Source organism: Mchenga conophoros, linkage group LG1, assembly GCF_057382185.1.
Source record: "Mchenga conophoros isolate Kocher_MC1m ecotype Shallow Benthic linkage group LG1, M_conophoros_male_GT1.1, whole genome shotgun sequence".
Taxonomy (NCBI): domain Eukaryota; kingdom Metazoa; phylum Chordata; class Actinopteri; order Cichliformes; family Cichlidae; genus Mchenga; species Mchenga conophoros.
In genome coordinates this window covers 28,860,858-28,886,578 of record NC_140526.1, presented here as the reverse complement: position 1 = coordinate 28,886,578, position 25,721 = coordinate 28,860,858, and the positions used below count along the sequence as shown (strand labels likewise).

Genomic DNA, 25,721 nt, shown 5'->3' with positions numbered 1-25,721 from the left:
CACATCCTTAGTGAGTGGTAGACCCAGCAGAAAGGACAGCATGAGCCACCGAAGGGGCTGTAACGTCCAACCGATAAAACCGCACAAAAGTGTGCGGCGACGCCCAATTAGCCGCTGCACAAATATCAGCCACAGGCACCCCTCTAAAAAGAGCCCATGAGGTCGCCATCCCCCTGGTGGAATGAGCTCCCACCCCGTGGGGCAACGCAAAACCTCCGGTGCTGTATGCCAGCGAGATAGCTTCTACAATCCAGTGGGACAGCCTCTGTCTGGACAGAGCTCTACCTCCATTCGGATTAGCGAAGCAGACAAACAACTGGTCACACAAACGCACATCCCGAGTGCGCTCAATGTAGGTGCGTAGCGCACGCACCGGACAAAGAGAATGCACCCTCCTCTGCTCCTCAGATTCAAAAGGAGGGGAGCAAAAGCTCAGCAACTCAAACTCCATTGAACTATAAGATGCAGGCATGACCTTGGGAAGATAGGCGGCATTCGGACGCAATACGACCTTGCGGCCATCAGGAGAAAACTGTGTGCAGGCAGGATGCACAGACAGCGCATGAAGGTCCCCCACTCGCTTCGCCGAGGCCAAAGCGAGAAGTAATGCGGTCTTATACGAAAGAAGTTTCATATCTACCGACTCAACGGGTTCAAACGGAGGGCCACAAAGGGCCTCCAGCACCAAAGACAAGTCCCAAGCCGGGACACTGGACTTAAGCACGGGCCTCAGCCGGCGAACCCCTTTCAGAAAACGCACGGCGAGGGGATGCGCACCTGGTGTCACCCCGTCAAAACCGATATGACAAGCAGATATAGCCGCTAAATAAACCTTGATCGTCGAAAACGAAAGGCCTTTATCCAACAGCTCCTGCAGGAATGTCAAAACATCCACAATAGAGCACTGAAATGGGAGAGTGTGGCGGTCCTGGCACCATCGCTCGAAGGCTCGCCATTTGTAAGCGTACAAGCCTCTAGTAGACGAGGCCCTGGCGCTCTGAATCGTCGCTACCACACTAGGTGGCAGACCCTTAGCAACCAAGTTTAACCTCTCAGCAGGTAAGCATGAAGGTGCCACAGATCCGGGCGCGGATGAAACACTTCCCCCCCCGCCTGAGAGAGGAGATCCCTGCGGAGAGGAAGCTGCCAAGGACTTGCTGCAAGCAGGCTGATTATTTCTGCATACCACGACTTCGCGGGCCACCAAGGGGCCACCAGGATCAGAGAGAGGGAATGCCGACGCACCCTCTCCAGAATTGGAGATATCATTTCCACTGGGGGAAATGCATACAGGAGCACGTCTGGCCATTGGTGCGCTAGCGCGTCCAAGCCCAAGGGTGCATCGTGGTCGATTATGGAGAAGTACAGGGGGCAGTGAGCATTCACCCTGGAAGCAAAAAGATCTATTTGCGCCTCGCCAAATAGATCCCAAATCTGAGCCACTATTGAAGGGTGTAACCTCCATTCTCTCACCAGAGGACCCCCCCTGGAGAGAAGGTCCGGCCCCAGGTTCAGGTGGCCCGGGACATGGGTGGCTCTTAGAGTCAGAAAATGAACACTGCACCATAACAGCAGAGAGCGAGACAGCTGCAACAGGGGAAGAGAGCGTGTTCCTCCCTGCCTGTTTACATAAGACACCACTGTTGAATTGTCCGTCCTGACTAAGACATGCTGGCCCTGCAGGACTGGACGGAAACGCTTTAGAGCTAAGAACACTGCTAACAGCTCTAAGTGGTTGATGTGCAGCTGGCGCTGAGCCGCGGACCAGATCCCTCTCACTGACGCACCCTCGCACAGCGCTCCCCACCCACTTAGGGAAGCATCTGTGGACACCACCTTGCGAAACAACACCCTCCCAATCCGAGAGCCCTGGTGCAGTAGCCCGGGCTCCCTCCAAGGACGGAGAGCTAGCATGCAAGACGCAGTTACCGGCAGCCTCCTCCGGAGGTGACGCGAAGCACACAAACGGTGAGAGAGAGTCCAGCGTTGAAACGCTCTCATTTTCAACAGCCCAAGCGGCACTACGGCGATCATAGATGCCATCATGCCCAACAAGCGCAATATCGTCTGGAAACGCAGTCTGCGTCCCAGCTGAAATTGAGCGAGGCAGCGATGAAACGCGGCCACTCTGTGCTCTGACAACCGTGCGCGGCTGGAAAGAGAGCATATTTCCAGACCGAGAAAAGCGATCTGTTGACCTGGGATTAGCGAGCTCTTCTGAAAGTTCACAGAGAACCCCAGTGTCTGAATGTGTGACAGAACCCGCGACAGCTGCGTCTCCGCCTGTTCTCTGGAGCAAGCCACGAGAGCCCAGTCGTCCAGGTAGGCCAAGATGCGGATGCCCCTCTTCCTGAGGGGCGCTAGCGCTGCCTCGGCACATTTCGTAAAGGTGCGGGGAGCGAGCGACAGCCCGAACGGCAGCACTAGGTATTCGTAGGCTACGCCCTCGAACGCAAACCTCAGAAACTGCCTGTGTTTCGGGTGTATAGCGACATGAAAATAAGCATCTGTTAGATCGATTGTCGCAAACCAATCTCCCGGGCCGACTGCACTCAGGAGCTGTCTGAGTGTTAGCATCTTGAACCTGTACGTTCGCAGGTACGTGTTCAAGACTCGCAGGTCGAGGATGGGACGAAGCCCTCCCCCTTTCTTCGGAATGACAAAATAACGGCTGTACCAACCTTTGTCCGTCTCCGAAGCGGGGACCACCCGTATCGCTCTCTTCTGTAATAGCGCCTGTATTTCCTCTCTGAGTACCAAGGCTGCCTCGGGGTTGACAATCGTGTTCACGACTCTTTGGAAACGAGGCGGCTTGACCCGGAACTGCAACCAGTAACCCATGGCAACGGTTTGCAGCACCCACGGAGAGGGGGCGCAAGCGCGCCACTGAGGGAAGTGAGCAGCCAGCCGGCTGGCCTGCAGCACTGACGGCGGGGCGCCGTCGCCCCCCAGTGTGTCTGCAGGGGACTGCATCCCCTGCCTGACCTGGCTCATTTCGCCTGCAGGTTGAGCATTTGAGATTGTTTGAGAGTAAACAACACTCTTTATTGATTGCAACATGGGAACATGTACATTCATACATTTTGTTGGGTGCACCTTTTCCGGGGCATAACAATGAAAAACAGCGGGAACACTCGATGTGGTCGCTTGAACATTCAACACATCTGAACCGTGTGCAGGGGTTATGTGCTTGGGAGACCGCGATAGGGAAGTGCAGCGCCTTCTGGGGCTGACAACCTGAACAGAACTTAAGCGGCACCTCTTGTGCGGCAACAGAGGGGTAAGAGCAGCGTCTCCCTGCTGCCGGATCCCTTCCCCACTCGCAATCACAGCTAGGAGGGCTGAGGCTTCTTCCTCCTGGGCGTCGGGTCCCGTCGGGGGCCCGGGGGAGGGCCTTTGCCCCAGGCCGACTGGCGTGGAGCTCGGGCCGGAGTACGTGCTCTCGCCGGCGGCCCTCCCACTCCAGCAGTGGGCGCCGGTCTCTTGCCAGCTGTCAGAGGAGCGGCGGGCCTGTGAGAGCTAGCAGTGGGCTTGGGCTGGGGCTGGCGTCTGGGGATGATGTCGCGCAGAGCTTCCGTCTGCTTCTTCCTCAGATCGAATCTAGCCTGAATGGCTTCAAGTGAATGTCCGAATAACCCAGCCGCAGACACTGGTGCGTCCAGATACACAGCTCTGTCTCTATCAGGGACGTCGGAGAGGGTCAGCCACAGGTGCCTCTGCGCCACCACTGTCGAAGCCATCCCTCTGCCCAGGGAGAGCGCTGCACAGCGAGACGCACGGAGGATGTAATCCGTGGTGACTCTAACCTCGTTAAGAAGAGGTGACAGCGGGCTGTCCTCCGGAACCAGCGATCCAAGCTCCGCCAGGCACATTGCTTGGTACGTCTGGAGCATGGTGACGGAGCTCATGGCTCGAGCGGTGCCGGCCTGAGCCCGATAAATCTTCTCCAGCTGCGAGGCCGAGAATCTGCAGTGCTTGGACGGCAGAGTTGCGGGGCCACCGACACCATGGTTATGGGACGGGGCCAGATAAGCAGCCAGAGACGGCTCCATAGGGGGTGGGTTAGCTAAACCAGCTCCCTCGGCGCCGTCCAATTCCATGTACTGTCCATAGCCGGGCACAGTGACGCGGGTAGACAGAGGTTTGTCCCATGACGCTGTTAGCTCGCAGAGAAAGTCTGGGAACATGGGGAGGCAGTTTTTGGCCGTTGCGGGCTCCGGTGGAAGGAAAAAACCCGCAAACCGCGACGGCTTCCGAGCTGGTGGAGGAGAGGGCCAGTCCACCTGCAGCTTCTCAGCGGCACGGCGAAACAGGGAGAAAAGAGAGGTGTCATCGTGGCCGACCGGCGCAGCAGCGGCGGCATATTGGGTCGACAATGAGCTCTCCTGCTCATCCTCCGACAAACCATGGATGTCCAGGCCGATGTCCAGCCCGTCATCGTCTTCCTGGGGAGCGCTGGCGGGCTTCAACCCAGGCTGAAGCCCGTCAGCGCTCCTGCATGGTTCCGGTCCGTCATCGGCTAACCCGTCAACGTATTCCATGTGGTCAGCCCAGCTAATCGCGGGGACATCGACCTGAAAATTTTCGTCTTCGGACTCGGACGAAGCCGGGGCTCCAGACTCGGAAAGAAGAGGGTCATGCCGTGCGACAGCCGAGCGTCCCAGCACTCTTTCCACAAACGTCACCCGTCTTTCCAGGGTCGAGCGTCGGAGCTGGCGACAAAACGCACAAGCTTCGGGCTCCGTCAACGCTCTCCTAGCGTGGACGATCCCCAGGCAGACAGGGCAGGCATCGTGCTGGTCGCTGTCGTGCAAAGAGAAACCACATCCCTGAGGACAGGGGCGAACAGAAGATTTCCGCTTTGCTCGCTTCGGTTTGGAGTCCATTCCCAAAACGCAAAGCGAAACGCTGCACAAGAAAAACTTGAAAATAGCGCTCCGCGGGCAGCCTACGCACCAGCTGGGCGGTGGAGGCTAACACCAACAGGGGCAGTTAAGCTAGGTTCAAGTTGGCAGACAACGGAGCTAACTAGCAGTAGCTAGCTAGCCCAACTCAGCAGAGGTGTTCTCAGCGAGGTGAAGAGCGTAAGAACTGAGGGATGACGGTGATGGCAGCGGCTATATGTGCGGGCGGGGCCTTGCGCGTGTCATCACACGTCATCTGCCGTAAAGGCGTGAATAAAGGTTTCTTCAGCCAGGACACGCGAGGGCGTGATATCCCATACTTATGTGTTGTACTGAGTGAATCGACTGAAAGGGAACAACAAGCAGCTGTTCTAAGCGCAGTCAGGCAGAGCATAAACTAGTAAATAACTAGCCAACAAATGTCGGGAATATGTTTCATGTATCTAAAAAGGAAAACAAAATGTTGACCAGTACCAAAATAGCTTTTTAAATCCCCAAACATTGGTCTTAAAAATCCTGCATTGGCAAGGCTCAGGTCGTTCAGATGCAGTGTCACATGTGCTGTTAAAGGCTCAGTTTTTCATTCAGTGCCACATGAGAATGATGTTCACAAATGCTGTTTTCAATAAATCATGTGAAATCATGCTATAGTGCTATAAAATCACCACATATGTGCATTAAATGATATTATGATTGCAGTGGCTGATCAGTCCTGTGTATGCACTTTATTTTCAGGAAAATAATTTTTTTTCAGTGTGATAAATGGTAAAACCAAAAATGACCAATATCGGCGTGTAATAGAAACAGATCAGGAGGTTGTTTCAGCGACTGCAGAGTCACGCTGTTGTTATTCTTTCTCCCCACCATTCAGCTACGAATGTAATTTCCTGTAGACGCCTCTTTCCAATTGTTGAGCTGTTCTTTCATGCCTCATGTGATTGACACAGCTTTTGCAGATATTGTATATGCTTGGCTATATATTGTCCATGTAGTTAAAATCAAGTCATATAAATATTTGAAGTAGTAAAAATAGCATAGTGAAAAGATTTGCATATAGAATGATCTCCAGCTTCCAGACACATTTTGCAATTATTGTAATTTTAATTCTCAGTGTCTTGATTACATTTGTTGAATGACTTAAAATGTGATTTTGTTTTTCCTATACTCTGGTATTTTCAGGCCTATGGCTCAGGATGCGACGTAGTGATCTTGGCTAGTGACTTTGAGTGTGTTCAGATTATCCCGGGAGCTCAAAATGGAAACATACAGGTGGGCTGTGTGGAGTGCTCCCACCAGCTTGGCAGGGTAAGTGTTAAATGCTCACAGAGACACACTCCCACACACAGCTTTAGTTTTTTTTGTCCTGTGGCTAAAAGATTTTATCAATTATGCTGAGCGGAAAGAGGTAAATTTTTCCTCGTTTGCATTTGTCTTCAACTTCTCGTCTTCCTTTGCCATTTCGCTCTCCTGCACCACACCTTCCTTTTTCCTGTGGGAGTGACTGTGCAAAAGCACTGATGGGGTGAGTAATGTTGTGATGATGAACACAGCTCTTTATTTTTAGATTGCTGCATCCTACGGAAACACAGTCTGCATCTTTGAACCTCTTTCTATCAACCCAAATAAACGCCACAAGGTGAGTACCAGCGCCAGCTTTTTAGGCAGATTTAAGGATTTAAATCAGTTTGTAGCAGATTTAATTACACCTTTGTTCCACTAACACTGCATGGTGTGTGTCGCTCTCCCACCACTAACAGCAGCTTAACTATCAGTGGCAAAAGACAGGACAGTTCTTCCTTGATGCCATCACCTACAACCTGGCCTGGGACCCACAAGGTACACAAATGCTTTCTATGATTACCAGATAAAGGCAGCTCCTTCTCCTACCACCCTTTGATTTGGCTGAAACAGCATGTGCATTATGTAAGAGTCACAGTTTGTATGTGGCTCTGCGTAGTGTAGTAGTCAACGTGGGACATGAGGTGTGTAACACAGTGCTTTTGTGTCCTCAGGGAACCGTATCCTAGCAGCAACCGAGCGACTCCAGCTGTGGGCACCTCCACTGACGGATGCCCTGATTGAGGAGGAGGATGGGCAGATGATTGACGACAAGCCCCACCCTGTCCTCAGTGACTGGAACTGTGTCTGGCAGTGCAAGTGCGTTTTGGCTTACATTCTATATACTGTTTTATTAAAAAACAAAACTCGCTGCGTCAGGGTGATGCGCCTTACAAAGCTACCGTTTTAGGATAAATACCTTGACATTTAACTAACCAGTAAATTAAGTGTTGAACAGACCAGATACTTTTTCCCCACCTCCTCTTATCTCTTTTTGTGGAATTGAAGATGTTTTCTTCAGCCAAGTTTGTCTAATTTTAAGTGGAATCTAGAAATTATTTAAAATCCGTTTTGAGAAAGTTGAGGTGGATTTTTAGACCTCTGCACTGAAAAGGTATTATATTTTTGGGTTCTGTGTCTGTCTACCTGTCCCATCCTTTTAAACATGATAACACTCAAATGCAGAAAGGGATTTTCTTCAAATTTGGCACCAATCTAAACAGGAAGGAACTGATTAGATTTTGTTTGTCAAAGGTCACAAAAAAACCCTTTCTGGTCGTAACTGAATTAAATCGTCATCGATGATAACATTAAACAGAAATAAAATTTAAAAAAAAAAAAAAAAAAAAAATATATATATATATATATATATATATATATATATATATATATATATATATATATATATATATACATATATATATATACATATATATATATATATATATATATATATATACATATATATATATATATATATATACACATATATATATATATATATATATATACATACACACACAAATGTTCACAGACCATCATGTTCTTCAAAAACACTTTACAACACACAGTGTAATATGATGAGCATGCCCAGACATGGATGTCGGCTGCAACAAGGCAGTTATTCTAGTTTGTGTACCTTTGAGGCAACAGCTGAATATTTTGCATACATTATTTTTTCACTATTACTTTGGAAGTAAACGTTTTTTGGTCATTTTCTCTTATGCAGTGAAGAGTTAATCACTTCATTGTGCAGAATACATTCTGTAATCTTCCCTTTCCCTCATAAAACCTACAGTCAGTTACTGATTATCAAACACATCTGGCCTTACACGAAGACTAGTCTTCTGAGTCAGCAGGCAGTGCCGCTCTCACGCCTTAAGCTGTGTGAGTAGACACAGACATATGAAACCACATCTGTTACTGTCATATGATGACTAACAGAAAACTACGAAATGGTTGCGACCAACAGTACCTTGTGCACAAAGAAACAGACTGTTTCCATGGAGAAGTGGATGTTAAGGGTTTTGCTGACGCTTGACCACTAACCATGTGAGGTTAACTTTTTGCTGCGTTGAACGTGTGAAAATTATGGTGACAGTGTAGGAGCAGGTGAATAAAACCCCACTCACACAGGAATAGAGATCGATCCTTGACCATCTGGCAAACACCTGTGCAAAGGGGGGGAAACGAGTATTTCCCAGAAGGTTGGAAGTGGTTGCTGGGGAAAATAATGGCTGAAGCTCTCAGTTACAGTTGCAGTCCTATAGACCAGCGGTCCCCCAACCCCCGGGCCTCGGACCGGTACCGGTCTGTGAGTCGTTTGGTACCGGGCCGCGAGAGTTGAGGCTCAGGTTTTCAGGGTTTTTATCGGTTTTCAGCGTTATTTTGTTATCATTTTCATCGTTAACTCTGTTTTCCTGGGTCTTTTCACGTGTGTTATGAATAAATATTTTTTTCGGTACTGGTATTAGTTTTATTTTGTTGTATTTATCCACAACACCTTAAAGGCAAGTCCGTGAAAATATTTTCGGGCATAAACTGGCCCGTGGCGCAAAAAAGGTTGGGGACCGCTGCTATAGACTGCTCAGTGACGTTTTGCTATAGCACTTTCTTTGTGACGGATTTCACTCAACGAGAGCTTTCAATCTGATGGAGCTTCTATTTCCTGCCAGTTGAGAATCTTATTGCCTAACAACCATTGATTGCATTATGTCCAACGTGGTGAACAGCTCTTGAGGAATGTGTTTGGCATCACATGAGAAACCTTAATAGCTGATATTGTTTTTGTTTCTTTTTCCTTTTCTTTTAGGACCGCTGCGTCTGTCCACGCAGCCAAGTGGTCTCCTGATGGAGAGTATTTTGCCACAATTGGAAAGGTTAAAGATTCATGTTAACATTTTTTTATAAATGGCAAATTGTTGAAACATTTTTTTGTACCTCAGTTTGCCTATATAATGATTTTCTGCACATGTACAGGATGACTGTTTACTCAAGGTTTGGTATCCCACTACTGGCTGGAGATCCGCAGTGGTGGTCCAGGACCCGTCTGATAAAAAGCCTCTTCCTGTTCACTTCTCCTTTGTTTACTTGGCTCATCCTCGCTCGGTCACTGGTGTGTCCTGGAGGAAGACCAGCAAGTACATGCCCAAGTAAGAAAGCACACATGATCACACACATAATATGCTGTAAACGTGTTTATTTGTCCACTTTTGTTGTGCGTGCTTGTTGTCTTTTAAAGCCAGACATAATGTTTTGGCTGTAAAATGAGGTTTTGCCTCCTTTGAGTGATGCGTTACTAGGCCAGAACGATATTCAGCGCACTTGGTTAAAAACGTGGTTCAATAACTGGGCATCCAGCAATAATTTTATTTTAGTCATGGGGTATGCATACTTAACTCTTGTTCTAAGAAATTGTTGTTGTGTCCCTAAAATGTGTTTTGACTGAACATTTTTAATAAAGGCAAAATGAATCAAAAAAAGAACTACTGAAGGACGATTACATTCTTGTGTTATTTTCTAGGGGTTCAGTGTGCAATGTGTTGCTGACATCTTGTGAGGATGGAGTGTGTAGATTATGGTCGGAGACCCTGTTACCTGAAGACAGTCTGCTTGGTGGACAGATCACTGAGAACACACAGTCCTTCAGCTCTAGCCTGCCAGGCCTGGCAGGCAATAAGGACAAGATCCAACATGCTTTGGAGGTACACTTAGTTCAATCTCAGCAGAAATAATTCATAAATGACCAAAAAATTGAATATTTCTCAGAAAGGAATAACACAGACCTGTTCTCTTGCCTTTATTCCTGTGCTCCCTCTCTAATTAGTCAATCCACCACCTAAAACATCTGCGCCGTGGCCGGCGACGGTCCTCTGCTTTAGTGGCACACAGTGAGCTGCTGCCCTCTCAGCTGGGCACACAGGATGCACACACTCACCGCCACATCACTCATCATGCCAATGCCCTGTGTCACTTCCATATCTCGGCCAGTATTAATCCCAACACAGGTAGTGTTTTTTGTTGGACTGGGTTTTAAAATGAATCAATGTGCACATTGAATGGAGCTGTAAACTTAATCTAAGCTTGTGTAATATTTGTGCTCCTGCCATGTTTCTGTCTGTCAGATATCCCATCAGTGCTAGCTGACTCTGCAGTGTTTAACCCAGACGATGGCACAGGTGGCGGAGGCTTTGTGGTTCACTGGCTCAATAATAAGGATCTTAGCTTCACTTCATCCATGGACCTTTTTATGCTGCAACTCCGTAAATTCTCTGAACAACAGCTGGACCAAACTACTGAGGACCCCTTGGATCCTGAAGGATCCCCTATGAAGTTTGACTTTGGTATGACCAGGCTAACAATATATAAGGCTGCTTAAAACCTACCATGTTAAAGGGCACGTGTAAGACTAAATAATTTTTTGTTTTTGTTTGTTTTTTCCAGACCTGGATGAGATGTCTGACAAAGCATCCTCAGAGCAAGGAGAAGAGGGTGAGTCAGGGGAGCAGGGAAGCACCAAGGCATCCTCCCCAGGATCCAGCTCTAGCATGCCTCTGCCTTCCATGCTGCTAGAGAGGAAGATGGAGACTCTGATCACAGAGTGGAACAAGAGCCCAGACATGCTGTTTACCATCCATCCATTGGATGGATCTTTCCTGGTTTGGCATGTAAAATACTTGGACGAATTCAACCAGGGCATCTTCAGACAGGTTCAGGTGTGCGCAAAAATTCAGAATATGAAAAACATTTTTCAAGCAAATCATAATCTCTTTTCCTAAATTGTAACTTTTCTGTTTTAAATTGAATTCAGTCGTTTACTTGCTCGTACACACCTTGCTCACAGCACAAACTGTGTGACTGTTTTTTCTCAAATATAAATTGACTCAGCATTCCTCCAGCTGTATTTGACATTCAGAATATATTTTTTTCATTTTCTCCAATAGAGAATTATGGAGAGTACTCTGCGCTTTATCAAGTTACCCACAGAATTAATGTTAATTAGCAAAAGCTGTTATAACTTACTGAAGGAAGTCTTTGTCATTTTAATAAAGTTAGAGCCCAAGTAATTTTTCACCTAATTTTCACTTTGATATGCAGCGAGAAGCTTGCACTGTAGCATCCGGCTGTCCTAGAAAGAGCAGCACTTCAGCACTCCTCTAAGGAGGACCAAACAGGATATTAAATTTAAAAGGACTGAATTTTGGGCTTCAGCTGCACAGATGTTTACATTTGTTCGAAAATATCCCTTTTGCATTGACTGCAAAAATACAGTAGAGTATGAAAAGACTTTAATGCTCTAATATTAAAACATATCTACACAATACAAGTTAAATACGTGTTTGAGTTGGTTTAGCACAGATGAGTAATCCAAAAGGAATATCATTAGGAAGCTGAATTATTATGTTGATTTAAGGGTTAAGACACTAAGAAAATATTCGCAACTGTTTTTTATTTTCCTCCAGGTGTCCTTCTCCTCCCGTATTCCGGTGGCGTTTCCCACAGGAGATGCCAACTCACTGAGTAAAAACATCCTCATGTATGCCTGCACTTTGACTGAGGGTGTAAGCGCTGGAGTAGGCAAGCAGGGAAGGATAGTCCAACATGTGTCCCACTCTGCTTCAGCCTCAGCTGGCCTTAGTTCTGCTGCTGTGACCTCCCCTCCCAACCCTCACATTAGTCCAGCTGTCATGATGGTCTCCAAGCATGTTGATGGATCTCTTAACCAGGTACGAGGTTGGGGTTAACCTCGCTCTTCTTTGAGGGCTTTGCTCACATGTTTTGATAAATTGCCACTTTAGCCCAAGATGTTTCCACAGGCTTGACGCAATTCTCAGACAATCTATCATTTTGCAGTTCACACTATAATTTGATGTTTTTTTGCATATTCTGTTTCCCTCACAAAAAGCTTTGATTCCTCTGTCTGCAGTGGGCTGTGACATTTGCAGAGCGTTCTGACTTCTCCAATGTACTGACAGTATCTCATAAGTTTCGGTACTGCGGCCATCGTTTCCATCTGAATGACCAAGCTTGTCACACAGTGCTGCCGCTGCTGCTGACCTCCTCTCACCACAATGCCCTGCTCACCCCTCCCTCAGCCCCTGGAAGTTTGGAAGGAGAGCAGCCTCCTACCTTTCCCCTACCAAAGGGTCTTCCCAGGTATAGCATGAAGTAGAAGTAGAGGTAGAGAACTGAAGCCGTCAATAATGGGTTTAGTTTGCTGGTGATAGGCTAGTAATTGTAACTGTTATCCATTATTAAGGAAGCAGCTTCGTAATGCAGCTACAAGGACCTTCCATGACCCCAACGCCATCTACAGTGAGCTGATTTTGTGGCGAGTGGACCACATTGGACCCCTGTCCTGCACTGGAGGCGTCTCAGAATTGGCCCGTATCAACTCTCTGCACACCTCTGCCTTCAGCAATGTTGCTTGGCTACCCACGCTAGTACCCAGCACTGTACTTGGTAAATATACCGTACATTTTTATATAAAGCTGATTTTTGAGTTGTTGTTGTTATTATTATTATTATTATTATTATTAGTAGTAGTAGTAGTAGTATTAGTAGTAGCTTAATAACAAGAATTTTGATTAAGAGGGACATTTTCACTCTTGCTGAGACTCTTGCTGCACTTAGTTATTTTTTTTGTCCAGGTGGCAGGAGGATATTCTCTCGGAATTTCTCAGGAAATACTGAACAACTGTCACAGCTACTCACTTCCAGCAGTAGCAAACGAATCAGCAGTATGTTCCAGCTTTGCGGTCAAAATGCAGTGTTCTTCTGTCTTATTGATACTGATGCCATAAGTCTTGAAAGGAAAAAAAAATATACCCTTTCTAATTCAAACCCATTCTCAATCTAGTTTGTCCCGATTATTGCTCTTTGAAGAAGTTTTCTTGGATGGCTCCATTTATGAGTGTCCTTCAGAGTTATGTGCATTGCCCAATATTAAGCCTGCAATCTTTGTGTTGTGTCTAACAGGAACTTACTGTAACAGTGCCAGTGCCTGCTTCGTGGCATCAGATGGTAAAAACCTGCGTCTCTATCAAGCTGTTGTGGATGCCAGGAAACTACTGGATGAGCTGTCAGATCCTGAAACATCTGTGAGTATATATGCACTGTTTTGTTATTGCTCACTGCAATGTGATAGTTTTCATTTAAGGTTTATGTGAATGTATCTGGGTTTTCAAAGGAGCTTGCAAAGAAAAGCGTCTGGACTTCTTTAAGTTGCTTGAAGACGTTTCACCTCTCATCCGAGAAGCTTCTTCAGTTCTAAGGTCAAATGGTGGAGAGTCCCAGATATAAACCTAGTGGGAGTTTCCCCCCACAGAGGGACAAAGGATCCCCTTATGATCCTCTAATCGCCTGAGCCAAGGTGTGAAAACGGCTGTGGGTCCCAATCAGCCAGAGTTTCGGGTGAGCTCATTGTGAAATCTGGCCCCACCCTATCATGCGATTTCCTGAGGTCAGATGGCCCAGGATGTGAGTGGGCGTTAAGGCGTCTGGGAAGGGATCTCAAAACTGGATTATAGATGGCAGACGGTGTCGTAAACCACCGCCTCTGTTCAAAGATGGTCGCTCACAGTGGACATAAATGGCTTCTTTCACTCCTCTTTCAAACCATCTGTCCTCTCTGTCCAAAATGTGAACCAGTTTTTCTCCAAGCATAACATCCTTGGATGCATTTCAGACCCAGCAACACGCTCAGACAAAAACTGGTTCACCCGAAAGACAAAACGCCAAAACACAGACTTAACAATGTGGTGTATGCTGTACAGTGCAGCGAGGAATGCCCAGACCTCTACATTGGAGAGACCAAACAGCCACTTCACAAGCGCATGGCACAACATAGAAGAGCCACCTCCACAGGACAAGACTCAGCAGTCCATCTGCATCTTAAGGATAAAGGTCACTCTTTTGAGGATGCCAATGTTCACATTTTGGACAGAGAGGACAGATGGTTTGAAAGAGGAGTGAAAGAAGCCATTTATGTCCACTGTGAGCGACCGTCTTTGAACAGAGGCGGTGGTTTACGACACCAACTGTCTGCCATCTATAATCCAGTTTTGAGATCCCTTCCCAGACGCCTTAACGCCCACTCACATCCTGGGCCATCTGACCTCAGGAATTCGCATGATAAGGTGGGGCCAGGTTTCACAATGAGCTCACCCGAAACCCTGGCTGATTGGGACCCACAGCCGTTTTCACACCTTGGCTCATCAGGGGGTCCTTTTGTCCCTCTGTGGGGGGAAACTCCCACTAGGTTTATATCTGGGACTCTCCACCATTTGACCTTAGAACTGAAGAAGCTTCTCGGATGAGAGGTGAAACGTCTTCAAGTAACTTAAAGAAGTCCAGACGCTTTTCTTTGCAAGCTCCTTTGACTACGATGACCTGGATGACTGAGAACCTTCACAGACCTATCTGGGTTTTCATTACTCACACTGCGGAACTTTAGAATTTGTCATGAGGGACCAAGAACTGAGTTAAAATCAGGCTTATGTGTTGCTTTGTTGGCTTTGTTTGGCTTAAAGGTGTACACCAACCATAAAACAGCAGCTGTCAAATACGCACATTATTCACAGATGTTAACTTTTGCTATAGGCCAGCTTTTAAATAACCTAACAACTATTACATCAGTCACACAGATCCTGAATTTATAGGACATGTGGCCATGTTGTTTTTGAAGCAAAATATGTGTTTTCCTCATGCCCTTATAACAATTTCCAGACTTCATTCCTCTGTACAATATAAAAAATATTATGCAACACTTTCTACCACTCCAATGGTTTTAAATGAAATGCAGTATGATGAAATACAAAGTAGATTATGTGTTTTTTGTGTTTTTATTTTTTCCTTGTATATCTCTTCTTAGAAACTCGTGGGCGAAGTGTTCAATATCGTCAGCCAGCAGTCCACAGCCAGACCCGGCTGTATCATAGAGTTGGATGCTATTACAAACCAGGTTAGCAGCTGCTCTGTATTTTTTCTCACCCACTTCAGATCAATGACAGACCAAAATTCTTGGCATGAACTACTGAAACCTCCTGATCAATAGATATAGTAAACTGTGTGATGCTATGTCCATGTGCCTCCAGTGTGGAGCCAGTACACAGCTGCTACATGTCTTCCAAGAGGACTTCATTCTAGGTTACAAGCCCCAGAAAGAACCAGAAGCAAACACACCAGCCTTTCCACCTGGGGGAGGTATAGCACTCTGTTAAACTCTGTGTCGGTCTGTTTATTCCTATTTTACAGCCCAGTTGTCATTAGATGACGATAATACTGCATTTTACTCTATCCAGATTACCAACCTCCTCCCTTCTCTGAGAAGTTTTTCCTGGTGGTGATCGAAAAGGATCTCAACAGGAACTCTGTTCTGCAGATGTGGCATCTACATCTTAAGTCTGTGCAGGCCTGTGTGGGTAAGTGTTTTGGTGCGTGAAGCAAAGCATTTATAGGTGAAAATGAAAAATAATGTGAAGTCTGCTTTTTTTAAATTTAGATTAACTTGTCTCTTCTGATGTGTTGCCTCTGTGTGCAGATGAGCCAAGCCCAGATTACAGCTTCCAGAGCCAGCTGATGGTTCCCAATCAAGTTGTGAATGCTGACTCATCTCCAGAGACGTCTCCTGTCAGACCCTTGCCACGGTCAACTTCAACAGCTAACTTGCAATCTGCTAGCAAACTGATCCTCAGCTCGAAGCTGGTTTACAGCAAACGCCTTGACCTTCCTCATGGGGTGGAGGTTACTAGGGCGACCCCATCTGCAGGTTGGAATATAAACTTATGAGTATAACCATGCTGTTGTTGCTGATGTGTAAAAACTAGTGCTGTCAGCGTTAATCTCGTTAAAATGACGTTAACGCCATAACCGCATTAACGCGGTAAATCTCCGTTAGCGAGTTAGCGCGGGTCGCCCTATGCGTGGGGCTGCACAGCGCTAACGCATTAACGAGCTAACCTCGCTAACGCGTTGACGCCGTGCAGCTGACAGATTAACGCTGACAGCACTAGTAAAAACTCTTTCTTTTTTCTTTTTACACATAAATTAATGCATCATTTCAGCTGTCCTTACTTACTGTAATAATTCAATGCCTGTCGACACAGTATATTCAATAGGTTGTGTGTCTTTATCATTCAGTTTTGAGGAAATTAGTTTCCTGGTGGGTTTAAATGAAAGAATATGCTAAAGAAAAATCTTCCTAAATTTCATTTTGTCTCCTCTTTCTACCAGGACATCTGAGTTCCTCCTCTATTTACCCCGTGTGCCTGGCTCCATACTTGATTGTTACAACTTGCTCTGATTCCCGAGTGCGGTTCTGGCACTGTGCTGTGGAGGGTGATGATGGGAATGGTATGGATGGCGAGGACAACCGGGTGTACCGCTGGGAGCCCTGGGCTCTGATGAATGAAGAGGAGGACAACAACAGTGCTGTGTGTGTGTCAGGCCGGCCTGTAGCTGTGTCGTGTTCTTACATTGGCAGGCTGGCTGTGGCTTTCAAACAGCCACGACAAGGACAGGTAGGAAATTAGAATTTGGCTTTGTATTTGTATTGTGAATGTATTATACCACAAAAAAAACTAGCAGCATAGAAATTGTGTAAATTACCTTGAAGTGTAAGAAAAATGCAATAAAAATGTAAATTGGGCAAAGAAACATCATTTGGCTGGACCCTGGACTCTCCCATTAATGCATACTAATGCCCTGTGTCAGCATATTATTTTACTTTTATGTAAAGTGGAGAATGATCAAGTTTTGCATTTGGGCTGCATCTACAAATGATAAGCATTAGTGAGAAGGGATTAAAAACTAGCTAGATGTCACTGAAGTGAAAATAAGTTCAGGTTTAACATCAGCAGTCTGGCTTATAAGCAAGTCCGTGTATTTAGTGTTAAGGTGCATGTAAAAAGTATTAAGAGCCTTACTGTCTTACTGATTTGTCACAGCAGTCATGTTAAATCAAACGGTCTTCTGTTGTCCTCAGAGTCTAAGTTCCATAGAAGACTTCTCTATGCATGTGTCCATCTACGAGTGTGAGTCTACTGGTGGCTCAGAGTGGGTTTTAGAGCAAACTGTCCACCTGGATGATTTCGCCAGACCCTCTTCCACCCTGGATCCAAGAGTCAGTGTGGACTCAAATCTCTTTGTCTACAGCAGGTCAGGAACTATTATTTATCATATTCTGTCAGAGTAAGTGTTTTGCTTGTATGTCTGATAGGTTATTCATTTTCTTCACCTCAGGTCTGACTTGTACATGAGCAGAGACCATAGCTCACCCAACATTAAGCACTACGTGCACTTGGACTGGCTGTCAAAGGAGGATGGATCGCACATCCTCACTGTGGGAGTGGGCTCCAACATTCTTATGTATGGCCGTATCTCTGGTGTGGTCAATGAGCAGACGAGCAGCAAGGAGGGTGTGGCTGTTATCACCCTTCCTCTAGGGGGCAGTATCAAACAGGGGATCCGCTCACGCTGGATTTTGCTTCGGACCATTGACCTCCTGTCATCTGTGGATGGCACCCCATCGCTGCCGGTCTCCCTTTCCTGGGTAAGGGATGGCATCCTAGTGGTGGGCATGGACTGTGAAATGCATGTGTATGCACAGTGGCATCAGGACAAGAAGCCCGGTGAGGGAGAAGAAGGCAACCTTTCATCAGCAGACATAGCCGGAGGTCAAAGCACAGTGTCCTCCTCGATCTTTGAAGGGAGGGCCAGGTCAAAGAGTGTGTTTGAGGGGAGTACTGCAGTAGATGAGGCCCTTCGTGCCCCGGCAGGACTTCAAGAAGGAGGGCTCTTTGAAGCAGCTCACTCGCTGTCCCCAACTCTTCCTCAGTACCATCCAACCCAGCTGCTGGAACTCATGGACCTGGGCAGAGTTCGGCGTGCCAAGGTGAGTCCATTTCTACCTCATTCAGTAGTGAAAACATCCAAGTGAAATCTAGTGAGTTTTTATTCAGTGTTTTTTACACGATTTGATGCGGATTAGCTGATTTTAATAAAGTCTTGGTCTTTTTTTGTGTGTGTCAGGCCATCCTCGCCCACCTGGTAAAATGTATTGCTGGAGAAGTCGCTGTGGTTAGGGATGTGGAGGCAGGTGAGGGCGGAGCCAGGAGACATCTGTCTCGGACAATCAGCGTTACTGGCAGCACAGCAAAAGACACCATAGTGTCGGGCCGTGACGGAGGCAGGGACTACACAGAGATCAACTCCATCCCTCCCTTGCCTCTGTACTCCCTCATGTTGGCTGATCTAGACACCTCTTATAAAGGACCTGAAGAGAATGCTAAGGGAACTAAAGGGACTGATGGTGAGGCAGCCCAAAAGTCCACAGAGGACCAGTATGCTGACCTCTTCCAGGTAGGAAGAGTTGAGACTTGAACAGATTTTGTTGTTAAAGGTTTACCTGCACGTAAGGACTTTAAACTCTTCTCTTCCTGCATTAACAGGTGCCAACAGTTACCACGGATGACTTTGTAAACTTTGCCACAGATAAACCAGAGAAAAAATCCCGAGTTATTAACCTCTCTCAATATGGGCCTACCTATTTTGGACCAGAACATGCTCAGGTAAAAATGAAATAAAAAATAGGCTTCCCTTTACATAAAAATCTACTTATGGAGAAGTAATATTTGTTTATCAGTTCTCTGCTTCACTTGCTTTCTTCTCAATTGTGTCCAGGTGCTGTCCAGTCACCTCATGCACTCCAGCCTTCCAGGCCTGACCCGCCTAGAGCAGATGTTCTTGGTGGCCTTGGCTGATACTGTTGCAACCACAAGTGCTGAGGTCGCAAGCTCCACTGATCAACAGTACACAGGTCTGTCTAGTTTGTGTGTGTTCCAGTCGTACTTATGATATGTACAGGAGACTGTGTACAATATAATACATCTGACATTTGGCATAAACACTGTATTCCTTAAAAAGAAGTCATAACAGCATCCTTACTGATATTGCACTGCTGCAGTAAAGGTTGATTACATATTTTTAGCAAGCAGATTGGTTCTAAGTCTTGGTATTTAATTGAAACCTAGCAAATCGGTCCAATATTGCATTAAAGTTAAATAAATGTTTTTAACAAACAGGAAAGGAATACTTTTCTTGAGTCATTCGCCAGCTATCAAATCTTGGTGGTTAAACTGCTCCTTTCTCTTTTTCAGTATCTTTTGCCTTTTTTTACTTCGGTTTTTCGTTCTTTTTATTTAGTCTTTTGTGAGGAAGACATTAGCAGGTTGTTCCTGTGCTAAGTAAGCAGAGAAGAGGGTAAGAAGGTTCAAGGACTGGAGACCTATTGTGTGACAGGATCACATGAACTCAAGTGATACTTGAGTTTAAAGGTCTTTGCCCTCTTGTTGAGTGGTCTTTGGGGGGAAAACTGATCAACTGCTGGTATTTGTGTAGGTGGCGAGGCTCTTGATGAGTGTGGACTAAGGTACCTGCTCGCCATGCGTCTTCATACCTGCCTGCTCACCTCTCTGCCCCCACTCTACCGCATGCAGCTGCTCCACCAAGGTAAAGTACTCTGCTCATGGTGCTGCTGCTGTGAGACGAGTATACAAAACGTTTTGTATGACAGTTATGGGGTATATTGCTCCTTTCACTATCCCTATTATTCACTATCCCGATCCAACTATCTGCTTCTATTGCAGGCCTCTCAACGTGTCACTTTGCATGGGCGTTCCACTCAGAGGCAGAGGAAGAGATGCTGAACATGATCCCAGCAATGCAGAGAGGCGACCCACAGTGGTCTGAGCTCCGGGCCGTGGGTGTGGGTTGGTGGATAAGAAACATCAACACTCTGAGGAAAATGGTGGAGAAGGTACCAGAATAAATATGCGTATTTATATACATAAAAATCAAAATGTAATGCTGATTACAATGCTGATTGTTGTAAACCTGCTCAACATTTGGCAATAAACCCATTCTGATTCTGATTATGGCAATATCTGCCTCAGTTTCTAGGTGAGTATATGAACTAGAAAAGGAAACTTACCATCCAGTTTACTCTGTAATGTAATTAATTTCCTACAGGAGTTTTCCATTTCTAGTAAATAGGAGCTAGGAACAGCTAGGAGTTACTGTAAAGACTTTATGAATCAAAGCAATTGGTAAATATTGATAACTCTTTAGAAATAACTAAATAACGACTATTGCTTGTTTATAATCAGTTGGGAAAAGCTGCATTCCAGAGGCAAAATGACCCTTTAGATGCTGCCCTGTTCTACTTGGCCATGAAGAAGAAAGCTGTCCTGTGGGGACTCTTCAGGTTGGACATTTTCTCTAAACACATAATTAATTTGAATAATTTTTCCAATGTTCAGAACAAGAGGTTTTAAGTGAATTTTCTTACTAAAGCAGAATGGATACCAAACTCTGTGGCTTTGTTCTTTCAGGTCTCAGCATGACGAGAAGATGACTCAGTTCTTCAAAAACAACTTCAGTGAAGACCGCTGGCGAAAGGCAGCTCTCAAAAATGCTTTCTCCCTACTGGGAAAGCAGCGCTTTGAACAGTCGGCTGCCTTCTTCCTGTTGGCTGGTTCCCTCAAAGATGCCATAGAGGTTTGAGGACTTTTAATAGTGCACAGACAACTTACTGACGCTGTGTTTACTCCAGTAGCATATTTCAGCGTAACTTGCAGCAGCAATATCATAAAGTCGTCTCTCTTTAAGGTGATATTGGTACAGAAATATGTTGATGACAGAGTGGGTCTTCAGCCTTTAAATCACAAAAGAGAAGCCTAAATTATATAAATAATAAGATGCATAACAGTAGCACATAGTCTTTGTTGGCCTAGATTTTTCTCAACACACAGTCAAAATATACAGATGGGCAGAAAAGGAAGTGTGAGTTTCTGTTTGTACCTTGCAGAAATCTTTAACTTTTTGCACTTGGCTTGTTATTTCTTTAAAGAAAAAAACCTGCACCGTTAACTCATCACGCTGTTTCATGGTGTTTAGGTATTGCTGGAGAAGATGGAGGATCTCCAGTTAGCCATGATAGTAGCAAGGCTGTATGAGGCTGATTTTGAGAATTCATCCACCTGCCAAGGCCTCCTTTATGAGAAGGTCTTGGGCTGCAATAGGGACGGGAGTGGTTACCACTGTTCCAGGTTGCACCCCGATCCGTTCCTCCGCAGCATAGCCTACTGGATCATGAAAGACTACACGCGAGCCTTGGACACATTATTGGAGCGAATCCCAAAAGAGGACGATGAGAACCCTGGTTAGTTGGTTGAAGACATTTTAGTGATTTTTAAACGGCACGTTCCATTGTGCATTATTCATGTTGTTTTCACCTGAAATAAATATTTTCTCCCTTTTCTTTCCATTTTTGTGCATCAGATGTGATGGTTAAGGCTTGCAACCCTGTGGTGTTTAGCTTCTATAACTACTTAAGGACACACCCTTTGATCATTCGCCGCCACTTTGCAAATCCAGCGGGCACAGCAACAACAGTAGGCCTCACTGCTGAAAAGAGCAGCGCAGATGAGATCAACCTCATAGAGCGCAAACTGTTCTTCACTACGGCCAATGCACACTTCAAGGTGAGTCCATACTAATCTAGCTATTTACTCCAATCCAGTTCTCTTGATGGAGTTGGGAACTTGTACATTATATGTGTAAGTATAAATATGTAGTATAAAGTGAGGCAGTTACAATTGAAGTAAACATTTTTTTTTTTTTTTTTTTTTTTTTTTAAATGACATCAGAAACAGCAGTATGCGACATTACGTGATGGCAGAGCTTCAGTTCATCCTTTGTCATTTTTTTTTTTTTTTTTTTTTTTTTTTTTTTTTTTAATAAATAGGACAGGGGGAATGAATGAGAGAGAGAGGGGGAGAGAAAGAAAGAAAATTGAAGTAAACATTAAAATGGTAAGGACAAGAGTAAAAGATTAGTGAAATCATCGCCTTCTGACACAACTAGCAAAGAACATTTTTAGCCTATAAATTCAAGTGCACTTTGTTGCTTGTGCCTGTAACTGATGATCAATTTTTAATGTCCAGACTGCTTCCTCTGAAATCGCAGGACTAGGGTAAACAGGATAGGGTGAAACCGTGATGTTCATGAGCTTCATAAATAAATCACAAACACAGCAAACAGCTTTACACAAGAATCAACTTCCACTATCAAAGGATGCAAAATTTGTTACACGCAGTTTACTGCAGTCGCATACAATTTTGCAGGGAAAGAGAAAGAATATTTTTGCCTTGTAGTTTAGCAGAAATGCAGTAATAAGTCATGATATTGTTGTTGGGCTCGATCACAGAACATTATTGTATTTTTGCTCCATGAAGATCTGCTGAATTTGCTCTCTTTCTACTCTTCTAAAGGGAAATGAAATGTAGCAGTGTTATAACAGGAAAAAATAGACTGGAATAAAAACTATACTTGGAGGCTCTCAATTACATGTTGCATTAACCCAGCCAGGATGTCATTGAGTGTGAAATGAAGGAAATTAGATAAGCTGTAACTAAGAAACTAACATTTTTGCTTGACCCACCAGAGTTTGTGAATTTAGGATTCAGATTTAGGCCTTAGCTGTTGCTGTTTGATGTCATACCTTTTACATAATCATCATTGTAGACAAAAAAATCCACTTTGTTACAATAAGAAAGATAATTGTAATTTATCACTTCCATCCCCCTATGTATCATTCTGATAACTACAAAAGCATGCATGCCGAGATTATATAACAAAAGTTCATATACATATTATATAATCTCTGAATCTTGTAGGTGGGCTGCCCAGTTTTAGCTCTGGAAGTACTTTCCAAGATCCCCAAGGTTTGCAAGAAGTCTGGCTCATCGCCTCTCAGCAAGGCTTCATCCAAGGCCAATTTAAACACAAGCCAACCCTTGGAAAATGGCACTCAGGGAGGTTTGGACTGGGGCTCTCCAGCAGCACCGACACAGGCCTGGGGAGGAAATGATGGCACTGGTGGGTTGGACTGGAGCCAGCCTATGGTGAAGGTAGAGGAAGATGAGCTGAAGCTGGACTGGGGAGATGTCAAGGAAGATGATGAGGATGAGGACGATGGTGGTCTGACCATGAAGAAACCAGAGCTGGAAACCGAAGGAGAGGAAGGTTCAGGAAAAGGCAGCCAGAAACTGCAAAGAGAGGACTCACAGGTAGCAATAATATCTAGAATCTCCTTGAGTAATTGTGGAGATCTCAGATTTTATTTTATTGTGTTTTTTTCCTTTGGTTGCACAGTTAAAATACCAAAACAGGAAAAAAAAATAACTTCATTTTGATGTTGTATGAAGGCACATCCTTGTCTAGTTTCTTTACTGTCTTATCTGGCATATAGGAGACGACAGATACAAACCAAAATGTTACATTTAAAGGATTTTTATTTGGAGTTAACACATCAAAGAAGACCTGCCTGAACACTCAGCAGGGAGAGAATAATGTTTATTAGGATATGTAATTTAATCGTTATTATAATAAAAAACAATTGTGAGGGTTCGACTCTCATTCAGATGTAGTGTTCTTGAATGAGAAAAGAAAAACATGTTTTTTCTGGTGGGGTCTTCTCCAAAAGGTGGAAACTTGCAGCAAAGGTGTCAGAGAGTGTTTTTGGGCTTGATTTGCAAATTGGGTCGGCCCCAAATATAAAATTCAAGGCTACAAAGCACGGTCTTTGTCCTTTAAGTCACTCGCATGTATTTCAGGGCGAGTCGGAGGTCGACGTGATAGCAGAGCAGCTGAAGTTCCGTGCCTGTCTGAAGATCCTCATGACAGAGCTGCGTACATTGGCTACAGGCTTTGAGGTGGACGGAGGGAAGCTCCGCTTTCAGCTCTACAACTGGCTGGAGAAGGAGATAGCAGCCATGCATAAAATCTGCAACTACAAGGTCGACTTTAATATTATTTGATGTTGTTTTAGCCTATTTTAAAAACTGCTGAATGTTTCTATAAATGTTTTTCAGTTCTGGTTCATTGTAATTTATTTTATTTTATTTTTTTTACCATAAACGTTATCAACTCAGGTGGAAGGAAAGGAGGAAGAGTCAGAGGTGGAGCGTTGGGGAGAACGCTCAACATCGGTGGACATATCAGATGACGTATTGGAGCGAACAGACGCCGGAGCCTATGAGCGTCATCAGATGGAGCGCCGCCGGCTTCAGGCCAAACAGCAGCACTCTGAGAGGCGCAAGGCATGGCTGAGGAAGAACCAGGCCCTGCTCAGAGTGTTTCTATCCTACTGCAGCCTTCATGGAGCCAAGGGAGGCGGAGTCACCTCTGTTCGCATGGAGCTTCTGTTCCTCCTGCAGGAGAGCCAGCAGGTATGCATGCACCTTTATACATATGTCATTATATATGTTTGTTTTTTATTAGTACAAAACAGTTTACAGAGAAGGCAAATTCACTTTTTGTCATACTCTGTAGGAGACCACAGTGAAGCAGCTGCAGTCCCCTTTGCCTCTGCCTACTACACTGCCCCTGTTATCTGCTTACATTGCCCCCACCAAGACAGTCATAGCCAACCCTGTTCTCCACCTCAGCAATCACATACACGACATCCTCTACACCATCACACTCATGGAGACCCCACCACATCCGGACATCATGGACGATCGGGTCAGTACTTTAAAAACAAATCTCTAACTTCATTTTAAGATGACTGAAAGTCTTACTGTCTGGTTGTTCAGTTTGGGGATGAATAATGAAAAGTGATGTTCATGTTTTTAGGTGAACGCTCTGCACACGCTAGCAGCATCTCTGTCTGCTTGCATCTATCAAGCACTCTGTGACAGTCACAGCTACAGGTAAACACGTGCATTGCAACAGATCCAGAAACCAAAACTGGCTTCACATTACCCTTGTGCTCAAAGTATGCGCTCATTGCTATTTAGTAGTTGAGAACTATTGTTTTTGATGCTGTGCTTGTGTAGCTTAGTCTGACTCCAGGGGCCTGTGCTTCGTACCGCGCTAAGTGAGTTAGCTGGATTAGATTGTTGACGATTTCGCGTGATCCTGGATCGTTCGGTTCCCCGAAGCCCATCCGGGACTTGCTGTCATAGCAACAGAGCCGTAAGCGTAAACCTGCTGGGGAGCAGGTTTACTTTATGTAAACAGGATTAGATCGTGGCCACGCAGGTATGTCCGCGTCATTCATACGAAAGCAACAGCGATATTCCACCACTGTTTCACCATAAATAAATATTATCAATGTAACTGAAGATAATGCAGCACTTGATCCTTTTATTGATTTCACACAGATACATACAGGTCATTCCCTAAAAAAGGGAAATGTACTATTAACATTCTATTACATGTATGTGATTATTACAGATGTAATTCATATTTCACAGTAGTAATTGTAAATTACTTCGTGTAATCAAGATGAGAGACCACGGCTATAAAAGCGAAGGTGGATTTGGGAAGTCTGTCGCAGTCATATCCTGTCCGTTTACGCGAGCAACCCATTGCGGAAGGTGCAAGATTGATAAGGAGAGTCCTCAGAATTCAGCG

General features: G+C 45.2%; 1 protein-coding gene across 7 annotated transcripts in view; it reads left to right on the top strand.

Moving 5' to 3' along the window:
• Positions 1 to 25,721, top strand: part of dmxl2 (Dmx-like 2) — a 49,050-nt gene that overhangs the window by 8,451 nt on the left and 14,878 nt on the right. For 5 of the 7 annotated variants that reach the window (XM_085273621.1, XM_085273646.1, XM_085273637.1 and 2 more), the window contains exons 2-36: positions 6,084 to 6,209; positions 6,469 to 6,540; positions 6,662 to 6,740; positions 6,917 to 7,061; positions 9,055 to 9,121; positions 9,222 to 9,394; positions 9,766 to 9,946; positions 10,069 to 10,249; positions 10,367 to 10,585; positions 10,686 to 10,957; positions 11,705 to 11,968; positions 12,169 to 12,398; positions 12,502 to 12,704; positions 13,221 to 13,342; positions 15,115 to 15,204; positions 15,338 to 15,446; positions 15,545 to 15,664; positions 15,784 to 16,011; positions 16,476 to 16,762; positions 17,227 to 17,399; positions 17,484 to 18,135; positions 18,273 to 18,602; positions 18,692 to 18,811; positions 18,924 to 19,059; positions 19,641 to 19,751; positions 19,889 to 20,058; positions 20,408 to 20,505; positions 20,633 to 20,798; positions 21,198 to 21,462; positions 21,582 to 21,784; positions 22,979 to 23,371; positions 23,918 to 24,100; positions 24,236 to 24,532; positions 24,636 to 24,827; positions 24,939 to 25,015. In XM_085273621.1, the coding sequence (XP_085129747.1) occupies positions 6,084 to 6,209; positions 6,469 to 6,540; positions 6,662 to 6,740; positions 6,917 to 7,061; positions 9,055 to 9,121; positions 9,222 to 9,394; positions 9,766 to 9,946; positions 10,069 to 10,249; positions 10,367 to 10,585; positions 10,686 to 10,957; positions 11,705 to 11,968; positions 12,169 to 12,398; positions 12,502 to 12,704; positions 13,221 to 13,342; positions 15,115 to 15,204; positions 15,338 to 15,446; positions 15,545 to 15,664; positions 15,784 to 16,011; positions 16,476 to 16,762; positions 17,227 to 17,399; positions 17,484 to 18,135; positions 18,273 to 18,602; positions 18,692 to 18,811; positions 18,924 to 19,059; positions 19,641 to 19,751; positions 19,889 to 20,058; positions 20,408 to 20,505; positions 20,633 to 20,798; positions 21,198 to 21,462; positions 21,582 to 21,784; positions 22,979 to 23,371; positions 23,918 to 24,100; positions 24,236 to 24,532; positions 24,636 to 24,827; positions 24,939 to 25,015 (6,734 nt within the window). The remainder of the gene's footprint in view (positions 1 to 6,083; positions 6,210 to 6,468; positions 6,541 to 6,661; positions 6,741 to 6,916; positions 7,062 to 9,054; positions 9,122 to 9,221; positions 9,395 to 9,765; positions 9,947 to 10,068; positions 10,250 to 10,366; positions 10,586 to 10,685; positions 10,958 to 11,704; positions 11,969 to 12,168; positions 12,399 to 12,501; positions 12,705 to 13,220; positions 13,343 to 15,114; positions 15,205 to 15,337; positions 15,447 to 15,544; positions 15,665 to 15,783; positions 16,012 to 16,475; positions 16,763 to 17,226; positions 17,400 to 17,483; positions 18,136 to 18,272; positions 18,603 to 18,691; positions 18,812 to 18,923; positions 19,060 to 19,640; positions 19,752 to 19,888; positions 20,059 to 20,407; positions 20,506 to 20,632; positions 20,799 to 21,197; positions 21,463 to 21,581; positions 21,785 to 22,978; positions 23,372 to 23,917; positions 24,101 to 24,235; positions 24,533 to 24,635; positions 24,828 to 24,938; positions 25,016 to 25,721) is intronic. The other 2 variants (XM_085273612.1, XM_085273656.1) reach the window with 1 other exon arrangement.